General features: G+C 40.7%; 4 protein-coding genes and 1 pseudogene across 8 annotated transcripts in view; 4 read left to right on the forward strand and 1 right to left on the reverse strand.

Moving 5' to 3' along the window:
• LOC102789482 (methylglutaconyl-CoA hydratase, mitochondrial-like) overlaps positions 1-24,972 on the reverse strand; it is a 674,272-nt gene that overhangs the window by 169,649 nt on the left and 479,651 nt on the right. The window contains exon 10 of one of the 2 annotated variants that reach the window (XM_087838448.1): positions 13,717-13,732. The exons of the other annotated variant lie outside the window; for it this stretch is intronic. Within the exon in view, the coding sequence (XP_087694574.1) occupies positions 13,717-13,732 (16 nt within the window). The remainder of the gene's footprint in view (positions 1-13,716; positions 13,733-24,972) is intronic. 2 annotated transcript variants of the gene reach the window in all.
• LOC148103172 (uncharacterized) lies at positions 3,350-5,288 on the forward strand (annotated as a pseudogene). The gene is made up of 4 exons (XR_015718665.1): positions 3,350-3,439; positions 3,535-3,591; positions 3,705-3,779; positions 4,105-5,288. The product of XR_015718665.1 is annotated as an uncharacterized LOC148103172 (transcript).
• On the forward strand, positions 5,392-9,034 carry LOC148103173 (uncharacterized). 3 transcript variants are annotated; one of them, XM_087838655.1, is made up of 7 exons: positions 6,065-6,149; positions 6,316-6,494; positions 6,743-6,850; positions 6,943-7,023; positions 7,823-7,960; positions 8,515-8,609; positions 8,961-9,034. In XM_087838655.1, exons 2-7 carry the CDS (start codon positions 6,348-6,350, stop codon positions 8,965-8,967), a joined length of 576 nt encoding a protein of 191 aa, XP_087694781.1. In that variant the 5' UTR covers positions 6,065-6,149; positions 6,316-6,347; the 3' UTR covers positions 8,968-9,034. The 3 variants fall into 3 exon arrangements, 2 of the variants coding, with proteins under 2 accessions (XP_087694782.1, XP_087694781.1); XR_015718547.1 differs by lacking the exons at positions 8,515-8,609; positions 8,961-9,034 and adding exons at positions 5,392-5,610; positions 5,819-5,984 and having other exon boundaries at positions 6,067-6,149; positions 6,751-7,023; positions 7,826-7,900; XM_087838656.1 differs by lacking the exons at positions 6,743-6,850; positions 6,943-7,023; positions 7,823-7,960; positions 8,515-8,609; positions 8,961-9,034 and adding exons at positions 5,392-5,610; positions 5,819-5,984 and having other exon boundaries at positions 6,067-6,149; positions 6,316-6,579.
• Positions 9,026-13,275, forward strand: LOC148103174 (V-set domain-containing T-cell activation inhibitor 1-like). Its single transcript, XM_087839459.1, has 2 exons — positions 9,026-9,074; positions 12,926-13,275. Exons 1-2 carry the CDS (start codon positions 9,056-9,058, stop codon positions 13,273-13,275), a joined length of 369 nt encoding a protein of 122 aa, XP_087695585.1. The 5' UTR covers positions 9,026-9,055.
• LOC148103175 (uncharacterized) lies at positions 16,214-18,802 on the forward strand (the record flags this gene model as incomplete). The annotated part of the gene is made up of 4 exons (XM_087839460.1): positions 16,214-16,547; positions 17,942-18,268; positions 18,509-18,666; positions 18,746-18,802. Coding segments are annotated over 4 exons (876 nt in total), but the record flags the coding sequence as incomplete, so codon positions are not given.

The raw sequence follows: 24,972 nt of genomic DNA on the forward strand, positions 1-24,972 counted from the left end.
TTACTGCACTATAGACACTAGTGTTCATTTTTGCGTGTAGTGCTACTGTTAAGGAATAAGCTTCATTGATCCCAGAAACAAAAGAGAAGTTAATTTAAGAATATCGTACGAGAGTACACTAGGAAAAGAACCCAGGGCCCATTTATTACTGGTGTCAAGCCAGCCTCCACTTTGTTTTACGTTCCCTGTGTATTCAAAGTATTATGGCAAAAGATGTGGAAACATGATTTCAAAATAAAATCTCCTGAAGCATGATTTCAAAATGAAGGCCAACTTCCAGTAAATTAAGAGCACATTCACAAATATCAATTAGTCTTGTTTGCACACTCTAATGTTGGATACAAATGACATACCCTAGTATTCTAGTAGCAACATGTCAATATTAAAGCCACCTCCGTTTGGATTTCAAAGTAAAAGCCCTCTGAATGTTTATTTTTGAACTACTCTTTTAATTAATTCAGAATGGAAAACTCACGTTTCCACAGACTTGTTGCAGTCTATATTGACAGTATACAACCCCATAGTGATTCCATGTCAATGTTAATCATTCTTGTTTTGCCCTTCAAAATTCTCTCTTTCAAATTGACCATATATCAGTGTGCCTTTTCAATGACTTCAGAAAGCTCTAAAATGGAAAATTGCTATTTCCACATAATAATTACTTTCTGTATTGACAGCATTCCATCCCACAGTGATACCATGTTGATCTCAAGTCATTCTGATTTTGCCTTTCAAAATAAAAGCCCTTTCAAATTGCTCATACGGGAAATAATCTTTCAATGAATTCTGATTTCTCTAAAAAGAAAAAATTCTTGTTTCCATTGCATAAATTCACTTAAGATCAAGAGTATGCAACCCCACAATGATACAATATCAATATCAAGTCAGTCTGATTTTGCGTTTCAAATTAATGGCCCGTTGAAATTGCCCATTTAAGACCTACCTTTCAGTGATTTCAAAATGCTCTTAAAAAGAAAAAAAACCTGTTTCCACAAGATAATTCCACTTTAGATCAACAGTATCCAACCCCACAGTGATACCATATCAAAATCAAGTCAGTCTTATTTTGGAAGGCAAAACCAGACTTTTCAAATTGAGCATATATGACCTACTCTTTTAACGATTTCAAAATGCTCTTAAACAGAATTTTGCTGTTTCCACAGGATGAATCCATGTTAGATCAACAGTATACAGCCCCACAGTGATACCATACCAATATCAAGTCATTATGATTTTGCCTTCCAAAGTAAAAGCCTTTTCAAATTGTCCATAATTCACCTACCTTTCAGTGATTTCAAAATGCTCTAAAAAGAATAATTTCGGTTTCCACCTTAGAATTATTCTGAAATGTTTTTTTATTCTTTCTGTTACTCACATGTATGTTTTGATGTGCAATGGTGTTAGTTTGAATGACCTCTCCAAGGCCCTTTAATTTATAATTATCTTTTTTGTTTTTTGTTTTTACTTTGTTTGTCAAGTATTCACCACATTTAAAACCCACAAAAAAAAGACAATAGTTAACTTTAAAATTAGTACAGAGGTGGAGAATAAACTCAGCCGTGGTGTCTTTTGTCTTATGCAGTCAGAGAGATTATTGAATGTTTGGGTGGATGTATTTTCCTCTGTGGTGGGTTACGATGTGCGCCCACCACCCCAGGCTCCGTGGGGCTTGGTGGTGGTGCTAATGTAGGCCCCCGTCCGGATGGGCCTTTGTGGCTTCCAGGGGTGCCTACTTGGGTCAGTGGGGGACCTGGCCCCACGAGAGAGTACTTTGCCTTCACTTCCCACCCTTCCTCATCCCCACTCCATCACGCCGCCACACATGCAGGGCTTTGGCGTACAGTTGTTTCACTGAGGTGGGTGTGAGTCATTCCTGCTGTGTCCCCTTCCGACCACCTGTACCTCAATTTTATTCCTAAATCTATACATCAACATCACTTGTGCTGGGCATGCTGAATGGCGTCCAAGGGATGGTCTGTGTATTCAACCTCTCCTAAGTTGCCGGTGCCCACGTCTCAATTTTAAATACATGTAGATGATAATGTTTCTCGGCAGGGGCCGTGCTGACACCAATATTTATTATCTACTGTTACTTATACTTATCTAGGTTGTGGCTGTGATACTTGCTGTTGAGTACTGTGTTATATTTTTGCTTGTTTTCTTTTCTGTTTTTTTCTTCCAGTAGGTAATCCAGTGGAATTTACTGTCTTGTGTCACCGTCCCTCATCCCCTCTGTTTTCCCCTCTTTTGAACGTCTCTTGTCTAAGTCTTAATATTTCCTATCAACCAATTATGTGTATTCCTTTAATAATAACTGCAAATTTAAATTTTACAATAAAATGATTGAATAAATAAAGATATTTTAAAACTTCAATCAATTGGAGCAATATTGCAAAGCCATAATGGTCCACTTGAAAAAAACAATCTGTTGGAGAGCCTATACCGCCCACTACTGGACGTTACAATTAAACAGGCGAGCTCGGAGTGTCTGACTCTGTCGACATTTCAAAAACTAGAGGTGAAAACATGTCATTTTGAACATAAAAGTCTTGTGCAGAAAAAATGCAGAAGAAGGAGAAGGGGTGAGTTCCTTTTTTTAAGTATAAACTTTAAATAGTAACTTTTAAAATTTGCTAACAAAGTAGTTCATCTCCAATTACATGTAATTGAGTAATCAAGTCTTGTAGCCTAGCCTGAGATATTAGCCAGGTTATTTCTGATTGTAAAAATGTCTTTTTTCTTATGTGTAACACGTAAAATTACATTTATGTCACCATATTATTACTGGGGTTTTTTCGATAACAGGCTTCGCTATGAGCAAAAACAAAAAAAGATTTGCACACAGGACTCAGGCAAAGTTGTAGCATACGGCAGAAATTAATTAACACGTGTTCTATAACAGGCACATCTGTTGCTAACAGGCAATGGCTTTTTAGCATCAAGTGCTGCACACTTTCTTCAGGGGCATTGTATTTCACAAAAACATGTTCAAATAGTACTTGAATAGAAACAAAGTTTTGTAATTAGTGGCACCGATTTAAAATTGTTCTCAATTGATTGAGAATATTATACATATTCTTTATAAAATGTTATGATTTCATATTCATCAATGATATAAATGCCACTGTAATGTTTTCTGTTTTACACTTAGAGTCTACCGCTTCTGCTTATTTGGGGTATGTATTTTTTTCTTCTTTTCTTTCATATACATTTTCCAGGAAAAATAAAACTGAAAATGCTATATCTTCTGTTTTAGAACAAAAAGAAAACGATTACAATCAATGAAATTATTGAAACTGTGGAACAGCTGAAAAAACATGGCATGCAACTGGAGGACCATGCAGTTCATAAAGAAGGCCCCTGGGGTCAAGTTTGCCTGACACTTGGTATTCAGAATAATAAAAATAACCGCTACAGAATTTGTGATGCATTTCGTCAGGTTAGTTCTTTTCACTTAATTGTTTTAAAAACATATTGTATTAAATTATTTAGTTAAAATCAAATTTATTAAAAATGTATGCCTGTTCTCTACAGAACTTGTCTATACCAGTCAAAGGGGATTCAGATAATGGACAAAAGCCACCAGAGCAGGTTTCATGAATAAAATTCTATGTGTTTGATATCAAATATGTTGGTATACCAAATTTTAGTCAATGTGTTACTGTTGAAATTATCCCTAAACTTAATAATGTCATTTTCAACAGGAAGAACTATCAGCTGCCGCTTCTCTGTCACCGGACATCTCCTCGCAGGTGGAAGGACAGCTGTCTCCTGAGCAGGTCAGTCATTAAAAATGCTTTCAAATAAGTTATGATTGGTGCTAGGATCATTGTTTAAATGACCACTTTATATTACATAAAATATTTTTAAAAACACAATATACAATTAAATAAAGAATTTTATCAAATGTTGTAACATAGAATGAAATGTATATTTCATGACACTTCTCAACATGAATTTTTGCTGTATATTCTGACATTAGAAACACTGGTTGTTAATATACTTAAAATACACAAGTGTTTCAAGTATATTTACTGATATTATAGTAGTTATGTAACATGGACAAAACGTTTTCTCATAAAATAAATTTTCCCTCTTTTTTAGCCTAACAGCAACTCATCTGATGATGGATTCATAAGAATCAGGGTCCCACTTGAACAGACTTTTTTTTTCTTGAAAAGGAAAGAATGGACTAATATAAAAAATAAGAGATCCCAAAGAGGATACAAGGGACTACAGTGGACAGATCTGATTTCAGACGGAATACGGACAGTGTTTCCATATTTTTCCTTTGCCTTCAAAAGGCACAGAGTCAAGGCTTTGGACTCAGTAAGAAAGGGCCCTTTCTTCTGGTGTCTGGGTTACTGCCGTTTTGAGGACTGTCCAGTCACTGTCACTGTAGATAATGAAGACGATCTAAAGGCAAAAGTCAATTTTCAAGGTCTCGAGTGTGTGCACAACCACTATGAACTAAGAAGAAGGCCAGTAAGAGCTCATAAGAGAGATAAAATTGGCCATGAATTGGAAAACCAATTACCTAGAGCCATGTATCTGGAAAAAATGAGCAAAATGGATGATGATGTTGTGCAATCGGGGTGTAGAGATGAAGTTCCAACTCCTCAAGTGTTGAGAAACATAGACTTGGAAATCTGAAAGAAAAGTCGTCTTCATCATAATGAGATTATGAGTCTCCAGTTAATGGTGGCAAACAAGAAGAACAACCCAGAGGATGTATTGCAGAAAGTGATGTTACATCCAAAAGGTGTTTTTTTTATGGTCTTCCAGGAGCATTGAGATTTTCCAGAGCCGCTGTCGGGAGGACATAGTTTATTTGGATGCTACAGGAAGTATCATGAAAAAAAGAAAGGGTTCGCCTCCTTTCTATGTTTACGAACTTGTAGTAAGAAATCCACGGAAAACATCCTCTCCCCTACCAGTGGCTACATATTTAACATGTGACCATACCACTGCCTCAGTCACATATTTTTTGGAAGCATTTCTGACTGATGTTGCAAGGGCCTTTGGGCGCAAAGCCATGCGTTCACCTTTAATGCTTATGTGTGATGGATCTATAGTCCTAATGCAAGCTATCTGTTTAGCTTTTGCAAAAAAAAATCTGTCTGACACAATAAATCATTATTATAACATCGCTTCAGGGAAAGGAAACAAGGAAAACTTCGAGGTTCCAATTCTTCCCAGATGCCTTAGTCATGTTATGAAGGATGCCAAGGAGATCTGTAAAAAGTAGTAAGTGTAGTCCTTTTAATACAGTATTCAGTTGTTTGTTTTTTATTGTGACATGTGACATGGCATTTCATTTTTCAATTTGGGAAAACATTATTACTGTTTTGGAAACACTTAAAGATAATTTCTTCTTAAACTGCACCAAAGAACTACCATCTTGCAATGCACACTGTTGGAGTCTTCACTACTGCAACTTCCTTAAAAGACGTCACTGACATGGTTCGAAGTGCTGCAGTTGTTTTTGGGAGTCCTTGTAGTGGTGAGAATGTCGAAAAACATTTTCACAACCTGCAGATATGGATGCAGAAAGCCGATGTTGATGTTGATGGCAATGCCAGAAACTCAAAAGCTGATGAGGACCTGAAGGTAAACTGAAGTCAATTTTTATTATTTATCTAAAGGCTAAACTTTTGCCTCTTATACATCTTTTTAAATACTTTGGAATAGCATAATAATCACAAGTAATTTTAAATGTTTTATACAACATAATGTTGGGTTTTTAGATTATAGATATGAAAGATGAGTGCACACAATGTTCAAATCACATAATTATTCTGTTTTGTCTGTTGGCTAGGGAGTCAAGGGAAACAACCTCTTTGGGAGACATTTTAAGGAGCTCATTTCCAACACATCATTGGAGATGGATGGTGTGGCAAACCCTTACTACAGCAAGGGGCTCATGGAGCACATCAGCAAATATCTTCTTCCTTTTTCTGGATTATGGTCTGCAATAATGTTAGGTAAGCCATTTTAAAGTAGACAAGTAATTAGTTTATAAAATGAAATTACACACATTATTATTCTAATCTTCAAAATCCAAAGGTGACCTTGGAAGACATGGCACTGGGAAAATGTATGAGCAGTACCACAACAAATACAATGCCTTAAGAAAGATCAAGAGACAAGTAAGACACATGATTTTTAGTATATATACATATTTGTGTGGTGTGATTGAGAAACGGCGGGTCCAGAGGAGTCATCTGTATTGCAGATCATACAACATTGCACACAACAACAATGTGTATCTTTAAAAAAAATCTGATTTAATGATTTCTTAATTTGATTTTTCAGAATATTACTGAGAGTAATAAAACGCAGGGATAATGGAGAAGAGCCAGTGGGATCTGAAACATATCCGTCTACGTTCGGGAAGGCTCACCAGGCTGGATGACTTTGTTGTCCAGTATCAAATCAGTCACACAGCGCTGCTGAAGGAGTACGAAGACTCAAAAAGAATGCTTCAAAGAAAGGTTTGCAGAATGACTGGCTGATGTCCATCAATGCTTTGCCGTTTCAAAATGGAACATTAAAAAGAAGTCTTCTTGATGTGGTGGGATATTGAGGTGCCCCACATTGTGATTTTATAGCTTGGTGGCACTGGTGTGTCTTACTGGACATTTTTGTGTGTTTTGCTTTTTTGTAAATTAAGGAAAATGTTGTCACAGCATTTCACTTGTAATTCCTAAACAATGTTCAATGACTCCTATATTTTGTTCAGAAATTTAGAGTGGACGAAGAAAAATGGAAGGAACGTCGCCAAAAAAAGAAGGGGAGATATGTAACAGTACTCCGCAAGCCCTTTCCTTTCAGGAGATCTTCAAAGACGGTATAAAATGTTGCACAAATTTATCGTTCATTTATAAAGACAAATATTTTGCCTAACATTTTTTGTATTTCTTGTACACAATATTTATATAGGTTGCTTCCTCTATGGCCCCGAGTTCCCCTGTGCAGACTGGTAGAGTTGAGGATGTTACCTTGGAAACTCCAAAATTTCAGGTAGGATTGACAACTGCTAACATAAAGGATTCATCAAAGTAATAGTAATGCCTTCTTTTTCCATAGAAGATCCTTTCCATGACACAGTAATCAGTCATGGACACGTGTATGAAGAGCAAATCTTATTTATTTACATGTTGATATTCATGTTCAATTCATTCGATGTGAACATCCAGGATTTTGGTTGACTAGTTGTAACCTTAACCTAAGTGGGAGGCACCAAAATTCAAAATGATTGCAGTGATTACATGGTAAATTTTTGGAATAACAAAATAAATAAATGTTTTCCTCTGTAGAAACTGAATGGGAACAAGCATTCAGGAACATAGTTAGAGTATGAGAAAAGTAACTTTGCAAGTGTTGCCATTACAGCTTTGAGTTTATATAGTTACCAATGCTCAAGGGTGGCTGTAGCTCAGGTGGTAGAGCAGGTCATCTACTGATTTGAAGGTTGGTGATTCGATTACTGGCTTCTCCTAGTCTGCATACCAAATATCCAAGATACTAACCATAAATTGCTCTCCAGTGCATCCATCGATTGTGTGTGAATGTTAGAACACACTTAGAAAAATCTGCTTGGGTGAATGCACAAGTTGTGTAAAGCGCTTTGAGTGCTCAGAGTAGAAAAGCGCTTTATAAGAACCAGTTCATTTACCATTCAAGACATGGAGTGATACATTTTGAATGAATTTTCCAAAGACATGTTGTTAATAACAGTCCATAAACCTGTGTTAGAAATAACAAAACCATGTTCAATAGCTGGTCAGATCTTATGTTAAGTGTGTTTTCCTTTAATGAGGAGGTCCTGTCTTTGTGGAAGAAAAGAGACACAGAGGTTGTGGTTTCTGTGCTTCCCTCAACAAACCATGGTACGTCCATAATTATCCGCCACAGTGATCTGCCAACCCTTCGACCACAGCTGTGGCTAACAGGCGAGGTATATCAATGATTAATTTAAGCACTCATAACCACAATAATTAGACTGTGTAATGTAATTCAATTAAAAGGACATTATCATGAAATTATTTATCATTAACATAATTTAAAGTATATAAATTACATAGCTTTGTGTTTATGCAAATTGGTTACGTAGGTAATTGAAGGGCTGTTTCATTGTCTGGCAAAAAAGGAGCAAAAGGGGATCTACATTATGAACCATTACACAGCGGGCTTGATTCTCTTTGGTGATCGGACACAGCTTTCTCGCCAAAGCTTGGGGAACGTAAGATGATTGTCCAATGTCCATATAATTATGTTCAAATACATTTAGAAAGAATTACTGATTGAATGCTAACAGAATTCCACAAACTGTAAGAAATACATAAATGTTTTCTGACAGGTAAACGTCGATCGGTACCATTGTCACGTTTGTTAACATTAAAAATGTACACTGGAAGTTTCTGGTAAGCAACAAGATTATAACTTTAAAGTCTGTGTATTTTTTTAATGACGATATATTTATATTGTTTTAATGATTTATCTTTGCTACAGTTCATCAATGCAGTGAATCACACTGTTTATCTCCTTGATCCTGCCCCAAGTTCATCAGAGGAGGAAGACTCTAAACTCGCTGCACGTAAATTCAGGTATTTAGGCTTTAACACATTTTGTTCTATGCAAACAGGCTTTACAAGTTAGTTTACTACAACTGCATTTTTGTAGAAGCTTGTTGTACCTGGCCCCACAATGCGTGTTTCTCTGTTGGCATCCTCTTGGCCAGGTCTCATTTGCAAAATAAATCAGTACGGTTAAATAAAAATTATCAGGTGAACAAATTATTTAAACAATAATTCTGATGCAAAAGAGCCAAACGGGACAGGCCAAAAATAAATAAATAAAAAATAAATAAAATTCTGTATAATTCTGTAAAATATCTTTTTTTAAATTAGGAAATACGACATATACCAAATTGTATTCTGCTTTGTAATAATGTGCAGTGATTAGTTAAAAATGAGGAGAACCCGCCACGCAGAAACAGAATGGGTGGACATTAAATGGAAGGGAGGTGTCTTGACCCATCCAGTGCAGAAGGATGGCTTCAGCTGTGGATGGTAAGTGATGATAATATACATTTGTATATAATTTCTTACTTGTTTGCCATCATGCCATGGTCAGAAGAATATCCACATCCAGAACAGTAGCTGTAATAGATATGAATACATCTAATTCTAAATTTCACAGTATACTGCAAAAATTAAGTATATGGTTAATACTTTGGTGCCCTAAGTCATGCAGATTTTGTGACATACTCTTTTTAGGATGTGCAAATATTAAGGCTGCACAGTGATTGCAGATAGTACTTATACTTATACTTTAAAGAGAGCAAGTCACAGTCGGGAATTTCAGTTCAATTCAACTTTATTTATATAGCGCCAAATCACAACAAAAGTCACCTCAAGGCGCTTCATAGATACAGAGAAAAACCCAACAATCATATGACCCCCTATGAGCAGCACTTTGGCGACAGTGGGAAGGAAAAACTCCCTTTTAACAGGAAGAAACCTCCAGCAGAACCAGGCTCAGGGAGGGGCGGGGCCATCTGCTGTGATTGGTTGGGGTGAGAGAAGGAAGACAGGATAAAGACCTGCTGTGGAAGAGAGACAGAGGTTAATAACAGATATGTGTCATAAAGGCTGCACAGCGATTGCAGATAGTACTTATACTTATACTTTAAAGAGAATAAACACAGGATTCAAGTGTAGGCTTGAAATACTGCTTGGAATGGACGGTCTGAATATATATGAAAGCCTATATCAGAACAGATTTGTGACACTGTTAAAGTCTAAAAATCTTTATTACTGAAGCTCATCAGGGAAACACAAAGACTTCAGACCCTCCCACTGTCTGCACAGAGATCTGCCACAGAGAGTGGTGTTATTCCACAGATCTGATTGGTCAGTAGGTGGTGAGTTCATACCTGCTGACCTGCTGAGGTCTGACCCAGTGAACTCTGGGTCACATTTGACTGAATGTTTAGAGATTTTCATTGTTTTTCAAAGGTCTCACAGAGGACACAGACTGGGCTGGTGTTTGATTTTCCTAAAAGCTGTTTCATTCATTTCTTTTCCTTACTTTGATTCACCAGAGAGGAGATGAGTTTGTAAGAGCGTAGAAGCTCCAGCAGCATTTATAGTCTAAACACAGCTGTTTTATTCTGTTTGACACAAAGACTGAAACATTTCACAAAGAGGTCAGAGCGACTTCAGAGTTCTTTCTAAAGAGATGAGGATGCAGATGTCTGTACCTGGTCTGTGTCCAGAGGAATGTGTTTGTAATAATGAACAAACTGCAAGTACTCAGCTTCATACTTTAGAAGGCCTCAGTGATGTGGACTCTTCAGCTGATCTGTCCACGAGGAGGAGGAGACGATCTTAGAGGAGAAACAGCTACGATGGTCACACAGATTCAGCCTCACTCTGAGAAAACCAACAGACTGACAGCAGCAACTACACCTGCTCCATCAGTGATGGGAGAGACCGACAAGCGTTCATTTACAGGTCAAAGGTCAGCAACAAACCCCAGCACCTGCTGTAGATACTGATGTCAGTACTGTAGGCAAAGGTCAGAGGTCAAACTGAAGGGAAGATTTCCTAAATAGACTCACAGTAACATGTAGCTCAGAGCTAACCTCAGTGGAAACAGGATGTCTCTGCTACGACAGCTGCAGTGGAGGGTTCCACTCACAACATCTGCACACTGTGCACAGTGGAGAACAGCTGGACGCACACAGATGTGCAGCAGTGTGTGTTCCTGCTGGCAGACAGCTGTGAACAACAACATGAATCTGTCTGTGAGAGTCCAGTCACAGGTTGAGCTTCAGTGTGAGACTCTCTCCTTCCTCCTGGGTGATAAGAAGACGGTTTCATCTGGGAACGACCTCGGGCAGCACTGCTGCGTTATCTTGTTGAGATGTTGGGAAGGCCTCCAAACATGATCCACCCACGAGGCCGAAGAGCACGAAGGGGAAGGAAACGTTTATCAAAGCAGAAAAACAAAACGCCATCCTGAGAGTGCAGCCATAACTCTCCCTGTGTGAGAAGATCCTGCTCAGCTGTTGCTTAGCAGCCGTGTTTACTCTGGCATGGAAACCAGAAACTGGGCTGTGAGCTGGACTCTGACAAACAGCAGCAGCAGCGTCACCATCAGGTTTCCATAGTGCAGCAGAAGCACAACACCTAAAGTCTACCTGGAGGTGGTGCAGATTGTTTCTGTTGTTCAGCACGTGAGCTGGAAGTGTGGTAACTTTAACCTCAAGCATCAGTTGAGTCAGAGCAGCTGTGCCTCCTCCTCCATGCCCATCAGGAAACAGAATGCAGATCTGTCTTCCTGTCCTTCAGACAACTCTCCTCTGTTTGGCGTCCTATACTATATGTGCTGTTTGCTTTATCTCTTTAAGGAAGGATGAAAGAAATAAAAAAGAAACTTTTTCTCATGAAACTGATTAAGAGTTAGTGTGAAGTATTTAGAAACTTTGTGACAGGACAGAGAAACTATTTTACGCTGATTATTGTTGCAGAAGTGTCCTTCACTGAGTATCCAAGCAGTCACAATAAGGGAGATATGTGTCCATGTTTGTGTCCTCGCTTCACGCCTCCACACAGATAAAGACCTGATTATAGTTTCCAGTCTGCTGGGCTCCAGGTGACATAGGCTCCATTAACAGAGTGAGAGGGTCTCTGCAGACAGTTCAGTCTTATATTGAAATCATCACCTGGTGTTTCATTTTTATTATTATGGTTAAATAACAGAATTCTTCTTAAATTATTACATTTGTACACATCTGTGGAAATGTCTCTGGACTCTCCTCAGCAGTAGATTTACAGCTTTAAACAGAGAAACATTTATTTCCCCAGAGATTGTTAAAATACAATCATCAACATTAAGATTTAAGGTCTATGGTTCCCATGGTAACAACCTTCACCTCTAAGGGTTGAATAAATGTCTTGGATCCGATCTTTAGAGATAAACACTCAGTCCCCACCAAATGAACGTAACAGAGAAATAAATGGATGACTAAATGAAACTGAACTGAAGCTGTGCTGACACACTGAGGACAGACTGGACTCTGCATGCTGCGTTTACTGTCTGCTCAGGAAAGCAGAGCACCGCTGCACACAGAAGGGTTACTGTCTGCTGTATTCATCACAAAACACTTCTATCAAATTAATTTCATTGTTCACAGTTTATTTCAAATGTTTTTATATTATCATTTCACAATAACCATTTACTGGCTCTTAAAAATTAAGAAATATAGCTGCAGTTTGAAATCAGATCATACTTATTTTATCAGACATTTGAATGTATTTGTCATGTTTTAAATTATAAACAACACTTCTTTAAAAAGGTCCCAGTCAGCTTTCAGAGAGCTCAGGCTGAGTCTGTGCAGCTGAACATGGCAGACTGCCACAGATCACCTCTGAGGAAAGACGAGGTCGTTCAGCTTCCTCGTAGTTTCACACCTGTTGATGAACTCTGTGTCGGCCAAAGTTCATCAACAGGTGTGAACCTAGAAATGTGAACCTTCAAGTCACTGACAGCTGATTATAGCGTGTCCTGGTGCTCTTCTGTGATTCAGTGTGTGCAGCCAAACATGATGGCAGACTGCCACAGATCACTTCTGAGGAAAGAGGAGGCGTTCAGCTTCCTCATAGTTTCACACCTGCATGAAGCAGCCTCACCCTGACAGCTTCAAATCACTGTCAGCTGATCACTTCCTGTCCTGTGATTGGCTGAGCTTCAGGCCTTCTCTCAGTAAACTGGAAACAGGGATTGAGACAGTGTGAGGGTTTGTGGAGTGCCACAGTGCTGTGATGAATACTGTAGTGGAAGAAGTTCTTTCACACTCTTCATCCTGGAGCTGCTTTATGTCCATGATCTGGTTGTGGTTTATTATCATTTGCAGACCAGCAGGTGGAGGTGAAGGTGGAGGAAGGCTCAGACTCCGTCATCCTGCCCTGCAAAACAACACCTGACCTGCCCGAGGACACCACAGTGGAGTGGACGAGATTTGACAGAGAAATCTTGATGGTCCATGTGTATCCAACCAGGAGTGACCACCTTAAGAACCAGGACGACCTTTACTGTGGTCGCACGAAGATGAACGAAGACCTGCTGAGAACTGGAGACCTCAGTCTGACCCTGAAATACCCCACAGAGAGAGACGGTGGAGGATACATCTGCACCATCCACAGGGACAAAGACATCCTGAGACAGAAAGTAGTGCTGCAGGTCAAAGGTCAGAGATGTAGATAAAAGCCAGGATACAGTGCAGGACAGAGGTCAGTACAGTGCAGTACTGAGGTCAAAGGTCATGTTGTTTTTGTAATTTTCCACAGAACAGTTTCCTCCTTGGGGCAAAGCTCTCCTGGTTCTCCTGGTTCTTCTTGTGGTTTCTGGAGGTCTTTTATTTTATTTCCGGCACTATTTCATGCCAGGTGAGTGTCTCCTACTACACTACCCATAATGCCGATGGTCAGCAGGTGTCCTCTGGTGGCTCCTTGACTGTGGCTCACACAAACTTGTTCCAGAAGCTGAAAGAGTTGAGAGTTACAAACAGCTGATACAGAGAGCTGAAGAGAAACTTCCAAGTTTGTTCCAGAAGTCAGAAAACCTCCTTCAGACTCAGTCATTGATCAGTGAAACAGCTCCACAACATGACTTTACTAAACAGTGTGTGTGCTTCACTGCATTGACCTGTGAACTCAGTTTTCTTTATATAGTGCAAATCATGGTCACCTCAAGGTTCAAGTCATAGATTCCACAATAATACAGAAAAAAACACAACACAACACAAACATGAATCATGAATCTTATAAAATAACAGGTCATTATAAAAACAGCAATAACAAAATTCACACTGATCAAATGGAGCCATTCTCTCACTTCTTTAAAATAGACTTTAAACTTCTTCTGTAGATTTTTCCAGAGGCAACTTATTCAAAAGCTTTTTTCCCCCAATTCTGTTCTGACTCTAAGGACACACAAATACACACAAATAAGAAAGAACAAACCCAAGCAGAGATTTATAGATAAAAATCAACCAATGAGAAAATCTTCAGATATACAGTTTTGGACATTTAGCAGCAGCATACAGAGAACAGTGATTTACATGACTTCCACAGCCAGTAATAAAATATAAAACACAATAATGGAAAGTGTCCAACCTCTTTATTCAATCCAATAACTCTTTAACTATTGACCAGGTGCATTCATTGAAGCAGATCAATGTAATCAACTAAAGGTAAAAAGTTACAGAGATGAAGTGTTTACTCATTTGGAGAAGAAACAACATTTATGCCTCAAAGAAAACTTAGTATAAATTTCAGCTCAGCAGCCTTTCAATGTGAGCTTTAAATGACAAATTATGATCTTGTCATGGTCTGCATCTGGGTCACTGACCCACGACCATGACAGATCTATAATGATACCTAGATATTTATAAGATGTGACTATTTCTTATTTTTAATCCCTTGACTGGTTTTGTTCTTAGGAAGTGTCTTTGCCACTTGAGAATAACTTGAACTTGAATTTATCTGAATTTAACGCCAACTTAATTTGAGTCAAATGGGATTGAACAACATCAGGGGCAGACTGCAGAAATTCAAGTTTTTGCACTTCATCTGAATAAAAATGTAATGCAACATTTTTATCTATATACATAGAAGAGCAGTGGTCCTAATATGGAGCCCTGGGGAACACCTTTGGACACACTGTGTTCTAGCTGACAAATAATTTGATGACCAACTCACAGCATTTACAGCTACACCAATATTGTTTAGTCTGTTTACTAAAATGGCAGGACAACTGTGTCAAAAGCCTCTGACAAAGACAAAGAACAGCTCAGGATTTTTTTCAGTCCATTGCATTAATGATGTCGTTCACCACTTTAATAGCAGCAGTTATTGTGCTGTGTTGTTTACTGAATCCTGATGTTGGGAAATAATTAATTTGTAAAATTCTTAGGGTTGTTCAATAATAAGCTTTTGTAAACTTAAACACAGTATTTAGATATGGACCTGTAGTTATTAACATCACCTCTTTTCATCAAAGAGAGAACATTGGTAGATTTCCATATTTCAGGGTTTCAGTGTTCAAAAGACTAAAACTAAAATTACAAGTTGGTGATTCTGTTATAAAATCTGCAGCCAGTTTAAGAAAATAAGGATCAGGTTGATTTGGTCCTGCAGATTCATTGGGATTAATTGGGATCCAACAGATTTAAGGATTCAGAGGAGAAAAGCTGAAGGCCTGAAGCACAGACTGAGTTTGAGTACAGAGAGAGCCTCCTGTTCATTAAGCTGTTTAAACTGTGATAAAAACATTCAAATAAAGACCCAGAAGAAACAAAATGTATAAAGCACTTAAAATATTACATTTTCAGTAAAGTACATCAGTCTTTTAAAACAAAATCTGGTATTTTGGTGGTTATATCCCTGTAATAAGATGTTATTATTTTCCAGAATTGTTTAGGATCATTAAGATGTTTAATGTTTTTTCAGAGCTAGTACTCTGATTTAGCTTTTTTAAAAATTTTAGAAGGTTTAATGATTTCTGAAGAACTCTAGGGACAAAATTAGGCATTATTTCTGTACTTTACTCTAAATTTAATGATGGAGGCATGTTTATTTATAATTCTTATCAAAACATTATTAAAATATTTCCATGCCCGTTCTACATCAGTAATGAGGTGGATTCTGTTCCAGTTTTCATGTTAACTGTCTGACTGCAGAGATCACTCAGTGGTCACTGACATCATTTGAAAAACACCAATATGTGTGTGTTAGTTCTAGTTATGTACAGGTCCAGGATCAATTTGATGAATTTAGAAGCAGTAAATTAGAGATCATCCAGGACATTGTCTCTTTAAAACACGCCTGTAACTGATTTAACAGGTGTTAATCATAAAAATCGAAGGTGTATCATCTGCATGGCAATCATACAAATCTATGAAAAATTTTTGTTTGTGACGAAAACTCCTCATTTACATAAACTATAAATAAATCTATCAGATGTGATTCAAACCACTGCAGTGAATTTCCTTTAATAACTCTGGTGTGTTCTAGTGTTTGTAGGAAAATGTTGTTGTCTACACTAAGGTCTAACAGGACAAGCACAGAAATAAGTCCTCTGTAACAGGTCATAAGGAGAACATTAGTAACCTTCACTACAGCTCATGTTGTGATTTGTTCTTCTCTCAGTCCCCTGGGTGGAGGTGGATTCAGGGGTGGAGTCTGTCCAGCTGATCTGCAAAACCAAACTTTGTCTGCCTAAAGACACTAAAGTGGAGTGGAAGGATGCAAACAACAGGAAGGTCCACGTGTATGAGAACGGCTCTGACCAGCCTGAAGAACAGGACGATAAATACAAGAACCGAACAAAGATGAAGAGAAACTTACTGGAACCTGGAGACCTCAGTCTGACTCTGAAACACCCCACAGATGGAGACAACTCCACCTACACCTGCACCGTCTACAGCAGGGAGGGAAACATCCTGATGGAGAAACAAGTGGAGCTGAAAGTCAGAGGTCAGTGCTGTAGATACAGGTCAAAGGTCAGAGGTCAGACTCATGATGATGGTTCAGTGTCAGTGGCTCCATCCAATAATGTTACAGTGTTAGCATGTCTGATGTTTGTGGCTGTTTTGGTTTTTATTTGATTTCCACTCAAATGTAAAAGCTTCAGCAGATGAACTGTAGGAGCAAAGTTCATGTGTGAGACTTCATCTGAAAGGTAACATCTTCTAGTTTCTGAACATGTGTTTGTTTAGCATGTGGCTAAAACACAGGCTAAGCTAAGTCAGCTCATATCTCATTAAAAACCTTCTTTTGTCCTCATCTATAATCAGTCATATCTGAGTCACAATAACTAGAAGATGATTTCTAGCAGAAGTGTGAACATCTCCACATCCTTTCTCCATGTTATCATCCAAAGCTGTGTGAAGTTTCAGAGCTCTGCAGCTAACAGAGACTTTCAGTTTGCTGCTCTCTTCCTCTGACAGCTCCATTGTTAGGGAGCGTTAGTTCTCTGTTTCACTTTATTCCACTTATTCAGTCTGATGTTCTCTGATCTGTTTCTCTTGTTTAGTGTCTTAAATGCTGCCAGTGCCTCTCTTTGCTTTAACCAACCTTTCTCTTTATTTCTGAGCTTTTTAAGGACTTTAACTGATGCATCAACCTTTGAAAATGGAAAGAAATCAGTCAGATTCATGGCTGCATCAAAGTGTCACATGTAGTTCTCCACATCAGCTGGATTATATCTATAGCAGCAAACAGCAGCTGATCCACAAATCTTTGTCTGTGTTAATAAAGTTGGATCAGTTCAAACAGTTTGTTGCTCTGCACTTGAAAGCAGCAGTTTTTCTAATGCACCACCTTCATGTTTCCTTCATATTTGAATCCCCCTGTAGATACTGACAGGTAACCATGTCACACAGAGCTCAAGCCTTTGAATCCAGCTGTGATTGTTGATTTTCTATTGAATGGACTTTTTCAAATCCAGCTGTAGGCCTGTGTTTGTGAGCTCATTAACAGCTGTTTATTTAGAGATACGTGGTCCTCACAGGACAGCCACTACAAACATATGATTTTATAGAATATGATGCATTACTGCAGATTCAACACAATAGAAAGGATTTGAAATGAGCTCAGCCTTAAACATGTGCAGCAGTAATATTGATCCATAGAACACTGATGGGAACATTGTTCTGCACAATAAGTACTTTGACTTTTCATACTTTATGTACAATTTGCCAGTACTGCAGTTTTGTGTGTAGTGAGGTGTTTTCATGGTGTTTTCTTGGTGCTTTTACTAAAGGAACGCTTCTATCAAATTCTTCCAAATGTTGTCAAACTGAGCTGTGTGATGAAGTGAGTGTGACAGAAACACTCAGACTGTGTTTCTTACTTTGTTGTCCTCTCAGTCCCCCAGGTGGAGGTGAATTCAGGGGTGGAGTCTGTCCAGCTGCCCTTCAAAACCACACTTCACCTGCCTAAAGATGCTAAAGTGGAGTGGAAGGACAAAAACAACAGGAAGGTCCACGTGTATGAGAACGGCTCTGACCAGCCTGAAGAGCAGGACCAGGCTTACAGAGGCCGAACGAAGATGAATGAAGACCTGCTGAAAACTGGAGACCTCAGTCTGACCCTGAAACACCCCACAGATGGAGACAACTCCACCTACACCTGCACCATCTACAGCAGGGAGGGAAACATCCTGCTGAAGAAACAAGTGGAGCTGAAAGTCAGAGGTCAGTGCTGTAGATACAGGTCGAAGGTCCTGTAGCAGCAAACAGCAGCTGATCCACAAATCTTTGTCTGTGTTAATAAAGTTGGATCAGTTCAAATAGTTTGTTGCTCTGCACTTGAAAGCAGCAGTTTTTCTAATGCAGTGTAGTGTACTTCTCCCAGTGAAGCAGCAGCATTCAGCCTGTTAGAGTCAACACAAATGTCTCCATCCAAGCTCATGTTGTGCTTTGTTGTCCTCTCAGTCCCCCAGGTCGAGGTGGAGGAGGGGGTGGAGTCTGTCCAGCTGCCCCTCAAAACCACACTTCACCTGCCTGAAGACGCTAAAGTGGAGTGGATGGATAACAATACAAAGGTCCACGTGTATGAGAACGGCTCTGACCAGCATGAAGAACAGCACCAGGTTTACAGAGACCGAACGAAGATGAATGAAGACCTGCTGAAAACTGGAGACCTCAGTCTGACCCTGAAATACCCCACAGATAGAGACAACTGGACCTACACCTGCACCGTCTACAGCAGGGAGGGAAACATCCTGATGATGAAACAAGTGAAGCTGAAAGTCAGAGGTCAGTGCTGTAGATACAGGTCGAAGGTCACAGGTCATGTAGGAGTTTATTCTCTAAAAGCTTTTAGTTTGAATCTATTTTCAGTTCATTCAAATAAAATAAATTCTCAGATGTCAGGCAGAGCAACTGTATGTTTAAATGAACAGACTAAGAAGACCATTAAAAATTGAGTTGAAATGATCCTAACTTCAAAATAAAAGCCTCTGGCATGATTTGAGTTCAGATCAAATCAATAGTTTTGTTAGTTTAGTCCAAATCAATGTAAACGTATAGATATCAATAATTTTAAAGCTGCTGAGATCATTGAAACACTTTGATCCAGTCATTTGGATGTTGTCAAATGTCAACCAACCAACACCTGGGTGGAGTCCCAGCTGAAGCTGAGAGATACTCAGAAATCAGAGACAGAAGCAGCTGTACGTAAGCGTTCTACAGGACGGCTTACACAAACCTGATATTACTGATGTCTCCTAGATAGATCTCATTCAAGGATTCAAAGTGTTTATTGTCATGTGTCACAAGAGAAAAGGGCATTTCTCTGTGCAATGAAATTCTTACTCTGCTGTCCACCTACAGATGCCGATAAATATATACAATAAAAATGAACATATAAATACAAATAGTACAAATAAATAAATAAGGACAGAAAGAGGAGACAAAATATGGAAATGTGAAACATAGATGTGTGCAAAGAGCTGTAGCTTAATATGGTGGTTTAATATGCAGGATGTCCTGATGTGCAAAAAACATTATTTCGGTGAAGGTTCTCAGTCATCCAGGTCATCGTAGTCAAAGGAGCTTGCAAAGAAAAGCGTCTGGACTTCTTTAAGTTACTTGAAGACGTTTCACCTCTCATCCGAGAGGCTTCTTCTTCGCATGATAAGGTGGGGCCAGGTTTCACAATGAACTCACCCGAAACTCTGGCTGATTGGGACCCACACCCAGTTCCACACCTTTGCTCAGGCGATTAGAGGATCATCAGGGGGTCCTTTTGTCCCTCTGTGGGGGGAAACTCCCACTAGGGTTATATCTGGGACTCTCCACCATTTGACCTTAGAACTGAAGAAGCTTCTCGGATGAGAGGTGAAACGTCTTCAAGTAACTTAAAGAAGTCCAGACGCTTTTCTTTGCAAGCTCCTTTGACAAAAAACATTATTATTACTGTTCAAAAATAGGTCAGCTGTTCAAGAGTCTGATGGCAGTGGGGAAGAAGGAGTTAGTGAGTCTGGATGTTCTGGATTTCACACTTCTAAACCTTTGTCTCGAGGGCAGAAGTGTGAACAGTGGGTGTTGGGGCTGTGTGGGGTCTTTGAGGATGTTGGCAGCTCTCCTCTGGACTCAATGGTAGATGCTCTGCAGAGAGGGCAGTGGAGTCCTGGTGATCTTCTCCGCAGTTGCTATCACTCTCTGCAGGCGTTTGGTCCATAGCAGTAGTCCTGCTGTACCATGCAGTGATGCAGCTGGTCAATATGCTCTCCACAATGCAGCTGGAGAACCTGCTGAGGATCTTGGCCGACATACCAAAATTCCTCAGCCTCCTCAGGAAATACAGCCGCTACTGAGCCTTCTTGACCATCTGTGTGGTGTTCGGTGTCCAGGTGAGGTGCTCAGAGATGTAGACGCCCAGATACCTAAAGCTGCTCACCCTCTCCACTCCAAGGCCCTGGATAAACAGTGGCTGGTGAGGCCTCCTCTTCTTCCTCATGCCCACTATCACCTCCTTTGTCTTGTCAGTGTTGAGTTTGAGGTTGTCGTCCTCACACCATGACCATGAAACTGACCAACTCTCTCCTATAAGCCAATTTATCCCCTCCAGTGATGCGAACTTAAAAATAATGTTATCTTTGTTGGAGGTGACACAGTCGTGAGTGTTTAGGGTGTAGAGGATGGGGCTGAGGACGCAACCTCCGAAGGCGGAGCTGTAATCAACAAAAAGTACCCTGATGTATGAGTCTGTGTTTTCTAGGTGGGTCAGTGAATAGTGAAGGGCAGCAGTGATGGTGTCTGATGTGGACCTATTGGGCCTGTAGGCATACTGCAGGGGAACCAGCGTGGCTGTGATGTTGCTCTGGATGTAGGCCAGCACCACTCTCTCAAAGCACTTTGCAATGATTGGAGTGAATGCAACTGTTCTGTAATTGTTCAGGCAGGTGGCTGGGCTTTTCTTGGGGAGAGGGATGATGGTTGTGACCTTAAACATGTGGGGACAGTGTTCTGGGAGAGGTTGAAGATGGAGGTAAGAACCTCAGCCAGCTCATTTGCAAATGCTTTAAGAACCCGTCCCACCATGTTGCCTGGTCCTGCTGCCTTTGAGGGTTGATCCTCCTCAGGGCTTTGTGCACCTGGTCTATTGAGACTGGTGGCAGGGGTGGGGGTTGGGTGGTCTGGAGGATCTGGGAGGTCTCAAAGCAGGTGTAGAATGCATTGAGATCATCCAGCAGACTGCCTGCAGAGCTGATGGTGCTGTGCTGGTGGTGGCCCTATACTCTGTGCTGCAGGCCTTGCCACATGCGCCTGGGGTCAGCAGAAGAATAGAAGCCATCCAGCTTCTCTCTGTACTGCCCCTGTGCCGCTTTGATGGCTTTCCTCAGTCCGGACTTTGCAGCTTTGTACAGCAGTTCTCCATGTTGGCTGCAGTTTGAAACACATCCCAGTCTGTTTGGACAAAGCAGTCCTGTAGGATGCTCTTAGTCTCTGGTGTCTAGAGTTTCACAGGTTTAGAGAGGTTTAGGGTTCGATTGTTTCAGTTTTCAGCAATTGCCTGAAAGTCGGGTACTTGAACAGAGAGATGTGGTGCAGCCCTGAATGCTGTAGACAGGGTCTTCTTTTCACGGGAAGCAATGGCAACGTGTTGGTGGTATTTTGGGAGTGCAGTCTATAAGTTGCATTTATTAAAGTCACCAGCAACAATAAAAACAGCATCTAAATGAGTAGTCTCTAATGCACTGATGATGTCATAGTTTGCCGAGCGCTGCTGTGGAGTCAGCTCACGGCAGGATGTAAACAATGGCCAGAAACAAAGCTGAGAACTCCCGCAGCAGATAGTAGGGGCAGCATTTCAGCATTAAAAACTCCATATCTGGCGAACAGTACTGTACGTCTCCACACCATGATTTATTAATCAACGCACACACACCTCCCCCAATACCCTTACCGGAGGCTGCAGTCCGGTCTCCTCGGTATACGGAGTGGGTCTGCAGTTGAATGGTGCAGACTTTGTCTGAAAGCCAGGTCTCGGTGAAAATAAGAGCGCAGCATTCTCTAATTCCCCCGCCTCCCCCTCTTGCGTTGCTTATGTTGTCGTTTCCGAAGTGCTATCCTGGGGTCGGCTGAGTCACTAGGGCTCGGTGTTTCAGGGAGTGGTGGTGGCTGCCGCGGCGAACAATGACTTAAAGTTACGGTGGAAGGGTGAAGTCCAGAGGATTGTATGTGTTACCAATGTCAAGTAGTGCCTGTCTCGGGTATGTTAATAGTGCACTGCACTTATCAAGTGCAAACAAAGCAAAAAGTAAGCAAAAACAAACAACAAGTCGGCATCTGAGTGTGGAGCAAACAAACACGTCTGCCTCAAAGGGCAACATGTTGAAAGCAGAGCGCTGTAAAGGAAAGGGCTGTGATTGGTTCATAGCACGTCAATGAGAAGAAAGGAAAGCTTCAGAGCAACATGAACGAAACAAAGTGTTTTGATGACGACTGAAAGCCAAAACTGTCACTGAAATCAGAATCCAGTTCATCTCCAGCCCTGTCAGCAGTTCCAGCTGTAGTGCTGTTACAATAATAGTCATCACTTTTAGTTTCACAGCAGCAAACTGGGACCATCAGCGTCTCAAAGATTGACCTGTTAGCACCTGCAGACATTGTTGAGCTGGGTCTGCTGATCTTGTCTTCATTTCTCCACTATTTGGAGAAGCTTCAGCAGGATCCACAGTCAGAGTCAAAGTGGAGTTCTAGCATGGACGTAACGCTTCAAGAAGCTTCAGACAGACAGTGTTCTCCAAAAGTTCTGCTCTAAAAGGAAACTTTGAGCTGGCTCTGTGATTGTTGTAGTCAGAAGGATGGAGGCTGGATCTTTGATGAGTGCTTGCACACAGGCTGTCTTTAAGTATTCTGGGATGCAGCCAGAGGACAGACAAGTGTTCATTATTGGAAGTAGCCGAGGGGCAGGGACATCCCAAACTTCACTCAGGAACTTTGGAGGAATCATATCTACACAGCTTGATGAGCGTTTCAGTTGTGCCACAGTCCTTCAAAACTCCTCCACAGAGACTGGCAGAAAAGAAGATCAGATATTGTGGCTGGGGTCCGGGACATCAAGAAAAGAATCAGGAGCTGCTGTTTTGGATTTCCTCTCATTCATTTGATCCTTCAGAAAGTTTAGAAAGTGAAGACGTTCCTCACTCGATGCTGTAATCTGATGAAAACTTGCAGGATTTCAACGACGCTCCACTGAGCTCCAAAGAGCTCTGGGCTGTGCTTATTAGAATGAATTAAAGGAGAGAAATAGCCCTCGCCTCGTTCACCTGTTCATTGAAAGCAGTCGTTCATGCTTTCATTTGTTGATGACGGAGCTGAAGATTCACCTTCTTCCATCTCCTTTCTGCCCTCCGGCATTGTCTTTTCAGACTGTGAATGTCTTTGTGAATCCAGGGCAACGAGCGAGCACCAGGTTTAGTCCTGATCTTAAAAGGTGCAGTTGAATCTAAAGTGGATGTACAAAGGAGGTTCAGATCATTCAGAGTGTTTGTGTGTGTGAGGGAGGAGGAACACCAGTGGTGGTAGGAAACACTGATGAACATGTTTCTCCTGCTTCCTCATGAAAAGAGCGTCAGCGTACTGACACAGCTTCTTTTGCCTGATCACTTGGAAAAATGATCTCAAACAGAATCCATCAATGATCAGATAGAAACACATCAGCTCAAAGCCTGGAGTTCATACTGAAGCCCACAGTTATATGTCGGCCAACAACACGCTGTTTGAAACCAATGAATTTACTGTACTGAGGAACTCAAATGAGTCAGTAAGATCATCAACATGGATCTTAAAATCAGCAGCTCAGATCATGTGATCACACATAAGAACCATGGAGCAGGAAACATCTGAGAGTTCAGCTCCAACTCTGATGGAGCCTTAGGAGGGTGGAGATACCTGCACAGATAGGAGCTGTTTCACTCTTTAACAAGCAGCACCTCCAAACTACACCCTTCATCCACCTTAATAGGGGAGCATTTGAAGCCAAAGCTCCACCCACCCAGCCACTTTCCCTGGGCTGACTGAAACAATCATATGTGGGGTCAGAGTTCACAGACTAGACAGTCCTCTCCAGATTTCATCATGTTTCTGTTCAAAACATCAAATCAAGCTGATGGGAAGTTGTAAAATCCTTCAGAATAAAAGCCTGACTATTCAGAGCTGCAACGTTAAGAAGAGCAAAGTGAACCAAGGTGGATGGAGGCAGCAGAGAAACTATAGGGTGGAGCTGAATGCTTCATCAATGGGATGATGCAGCAGATTTTCTCCACCTTGCACAAACTGTCCTGTTAGTTATCATGACTGGAACATCCAAAATGTCTCCAGAGGCTCCGAGTCCAGCTGAACATGTATTAGTGTTTAGAGTGGAACTGAGATGGTAGGGACTAGGACCTGGGGGACGTCAGTCAGTGACGGAGCGGTCAGCAGGTGTGGGCAGGTGTGGACAGGTGCTTGATGGAGTGTTTCCTGCTGGACTCCATATGATATGTTAGCAGAGAGGATCTGGCTCCTGATTGGTTGAAGTGGAGCCCATCTGCTGCAGAAAGATGCCTCCTGTCCCAGAAAACATTGAAGTTGTCTCTAAAGCCCAGGCTGTGGGAGTCACACACAGAGGAGAGCCAGGTGTGGAGGCCGAGCAGCCGCCCAAACGCCCCACGGCCACAGGTGGGAGTGGGGCCGGAGATACAAACACTACGGTGGGCTTGTTTCAAAGCCTCACAAAGACACACAAAATCCAGTTTGAGGAAGTGGGAACGCTGTTTGGAATCCGGTTTGTGCCCATGTGGATAAGGATGGTGTTGGCCTCCACACGGGATCGTATTGCATTTTTTTTTTTCACACTGCATCAAATTAAAGTTGATTACGTCGATTAAGCATCATGAGGTGGAGGG

This window comes from Neolamprologus brichardi, chromosome 3 (genome assembly GCF_056152115.1).
Source record: "Neolamprologus brichardi isolate AB-2024 chromosome 3, ASM5615211v1, whole genome shotgun sequence".
Lineage (NCBI taxonomy): Eukaryota > Metazoa > Chordata > Actinopteri > Cichliformes > Cichlidae > Neolamprologus > Neolamprologus brichardi.

Coding starts and splice junctions, on each gene's coding strand:
- LOC148103173 (XM_087838655.1), top strand. CDS start 6,348: ATGGAGAAGAGCCAGTGGGATCTGAAACATATCCGTCTACGTTCGGGA. Junction 6,851..6,942: donor TCAGGAGATCTTCAAAGACG/GTATAAAATGTT, acceptor ATATTTATATAG/GTTGCTTCCTCTATGGCCCC. Junction 7,024..7,822: donor TGGAAACTCCAAAATTTCAG/GTAGGATTGACA, acceptor TCCTTTAATGAG/GAGGTCCTGTCTTTGTGGAA.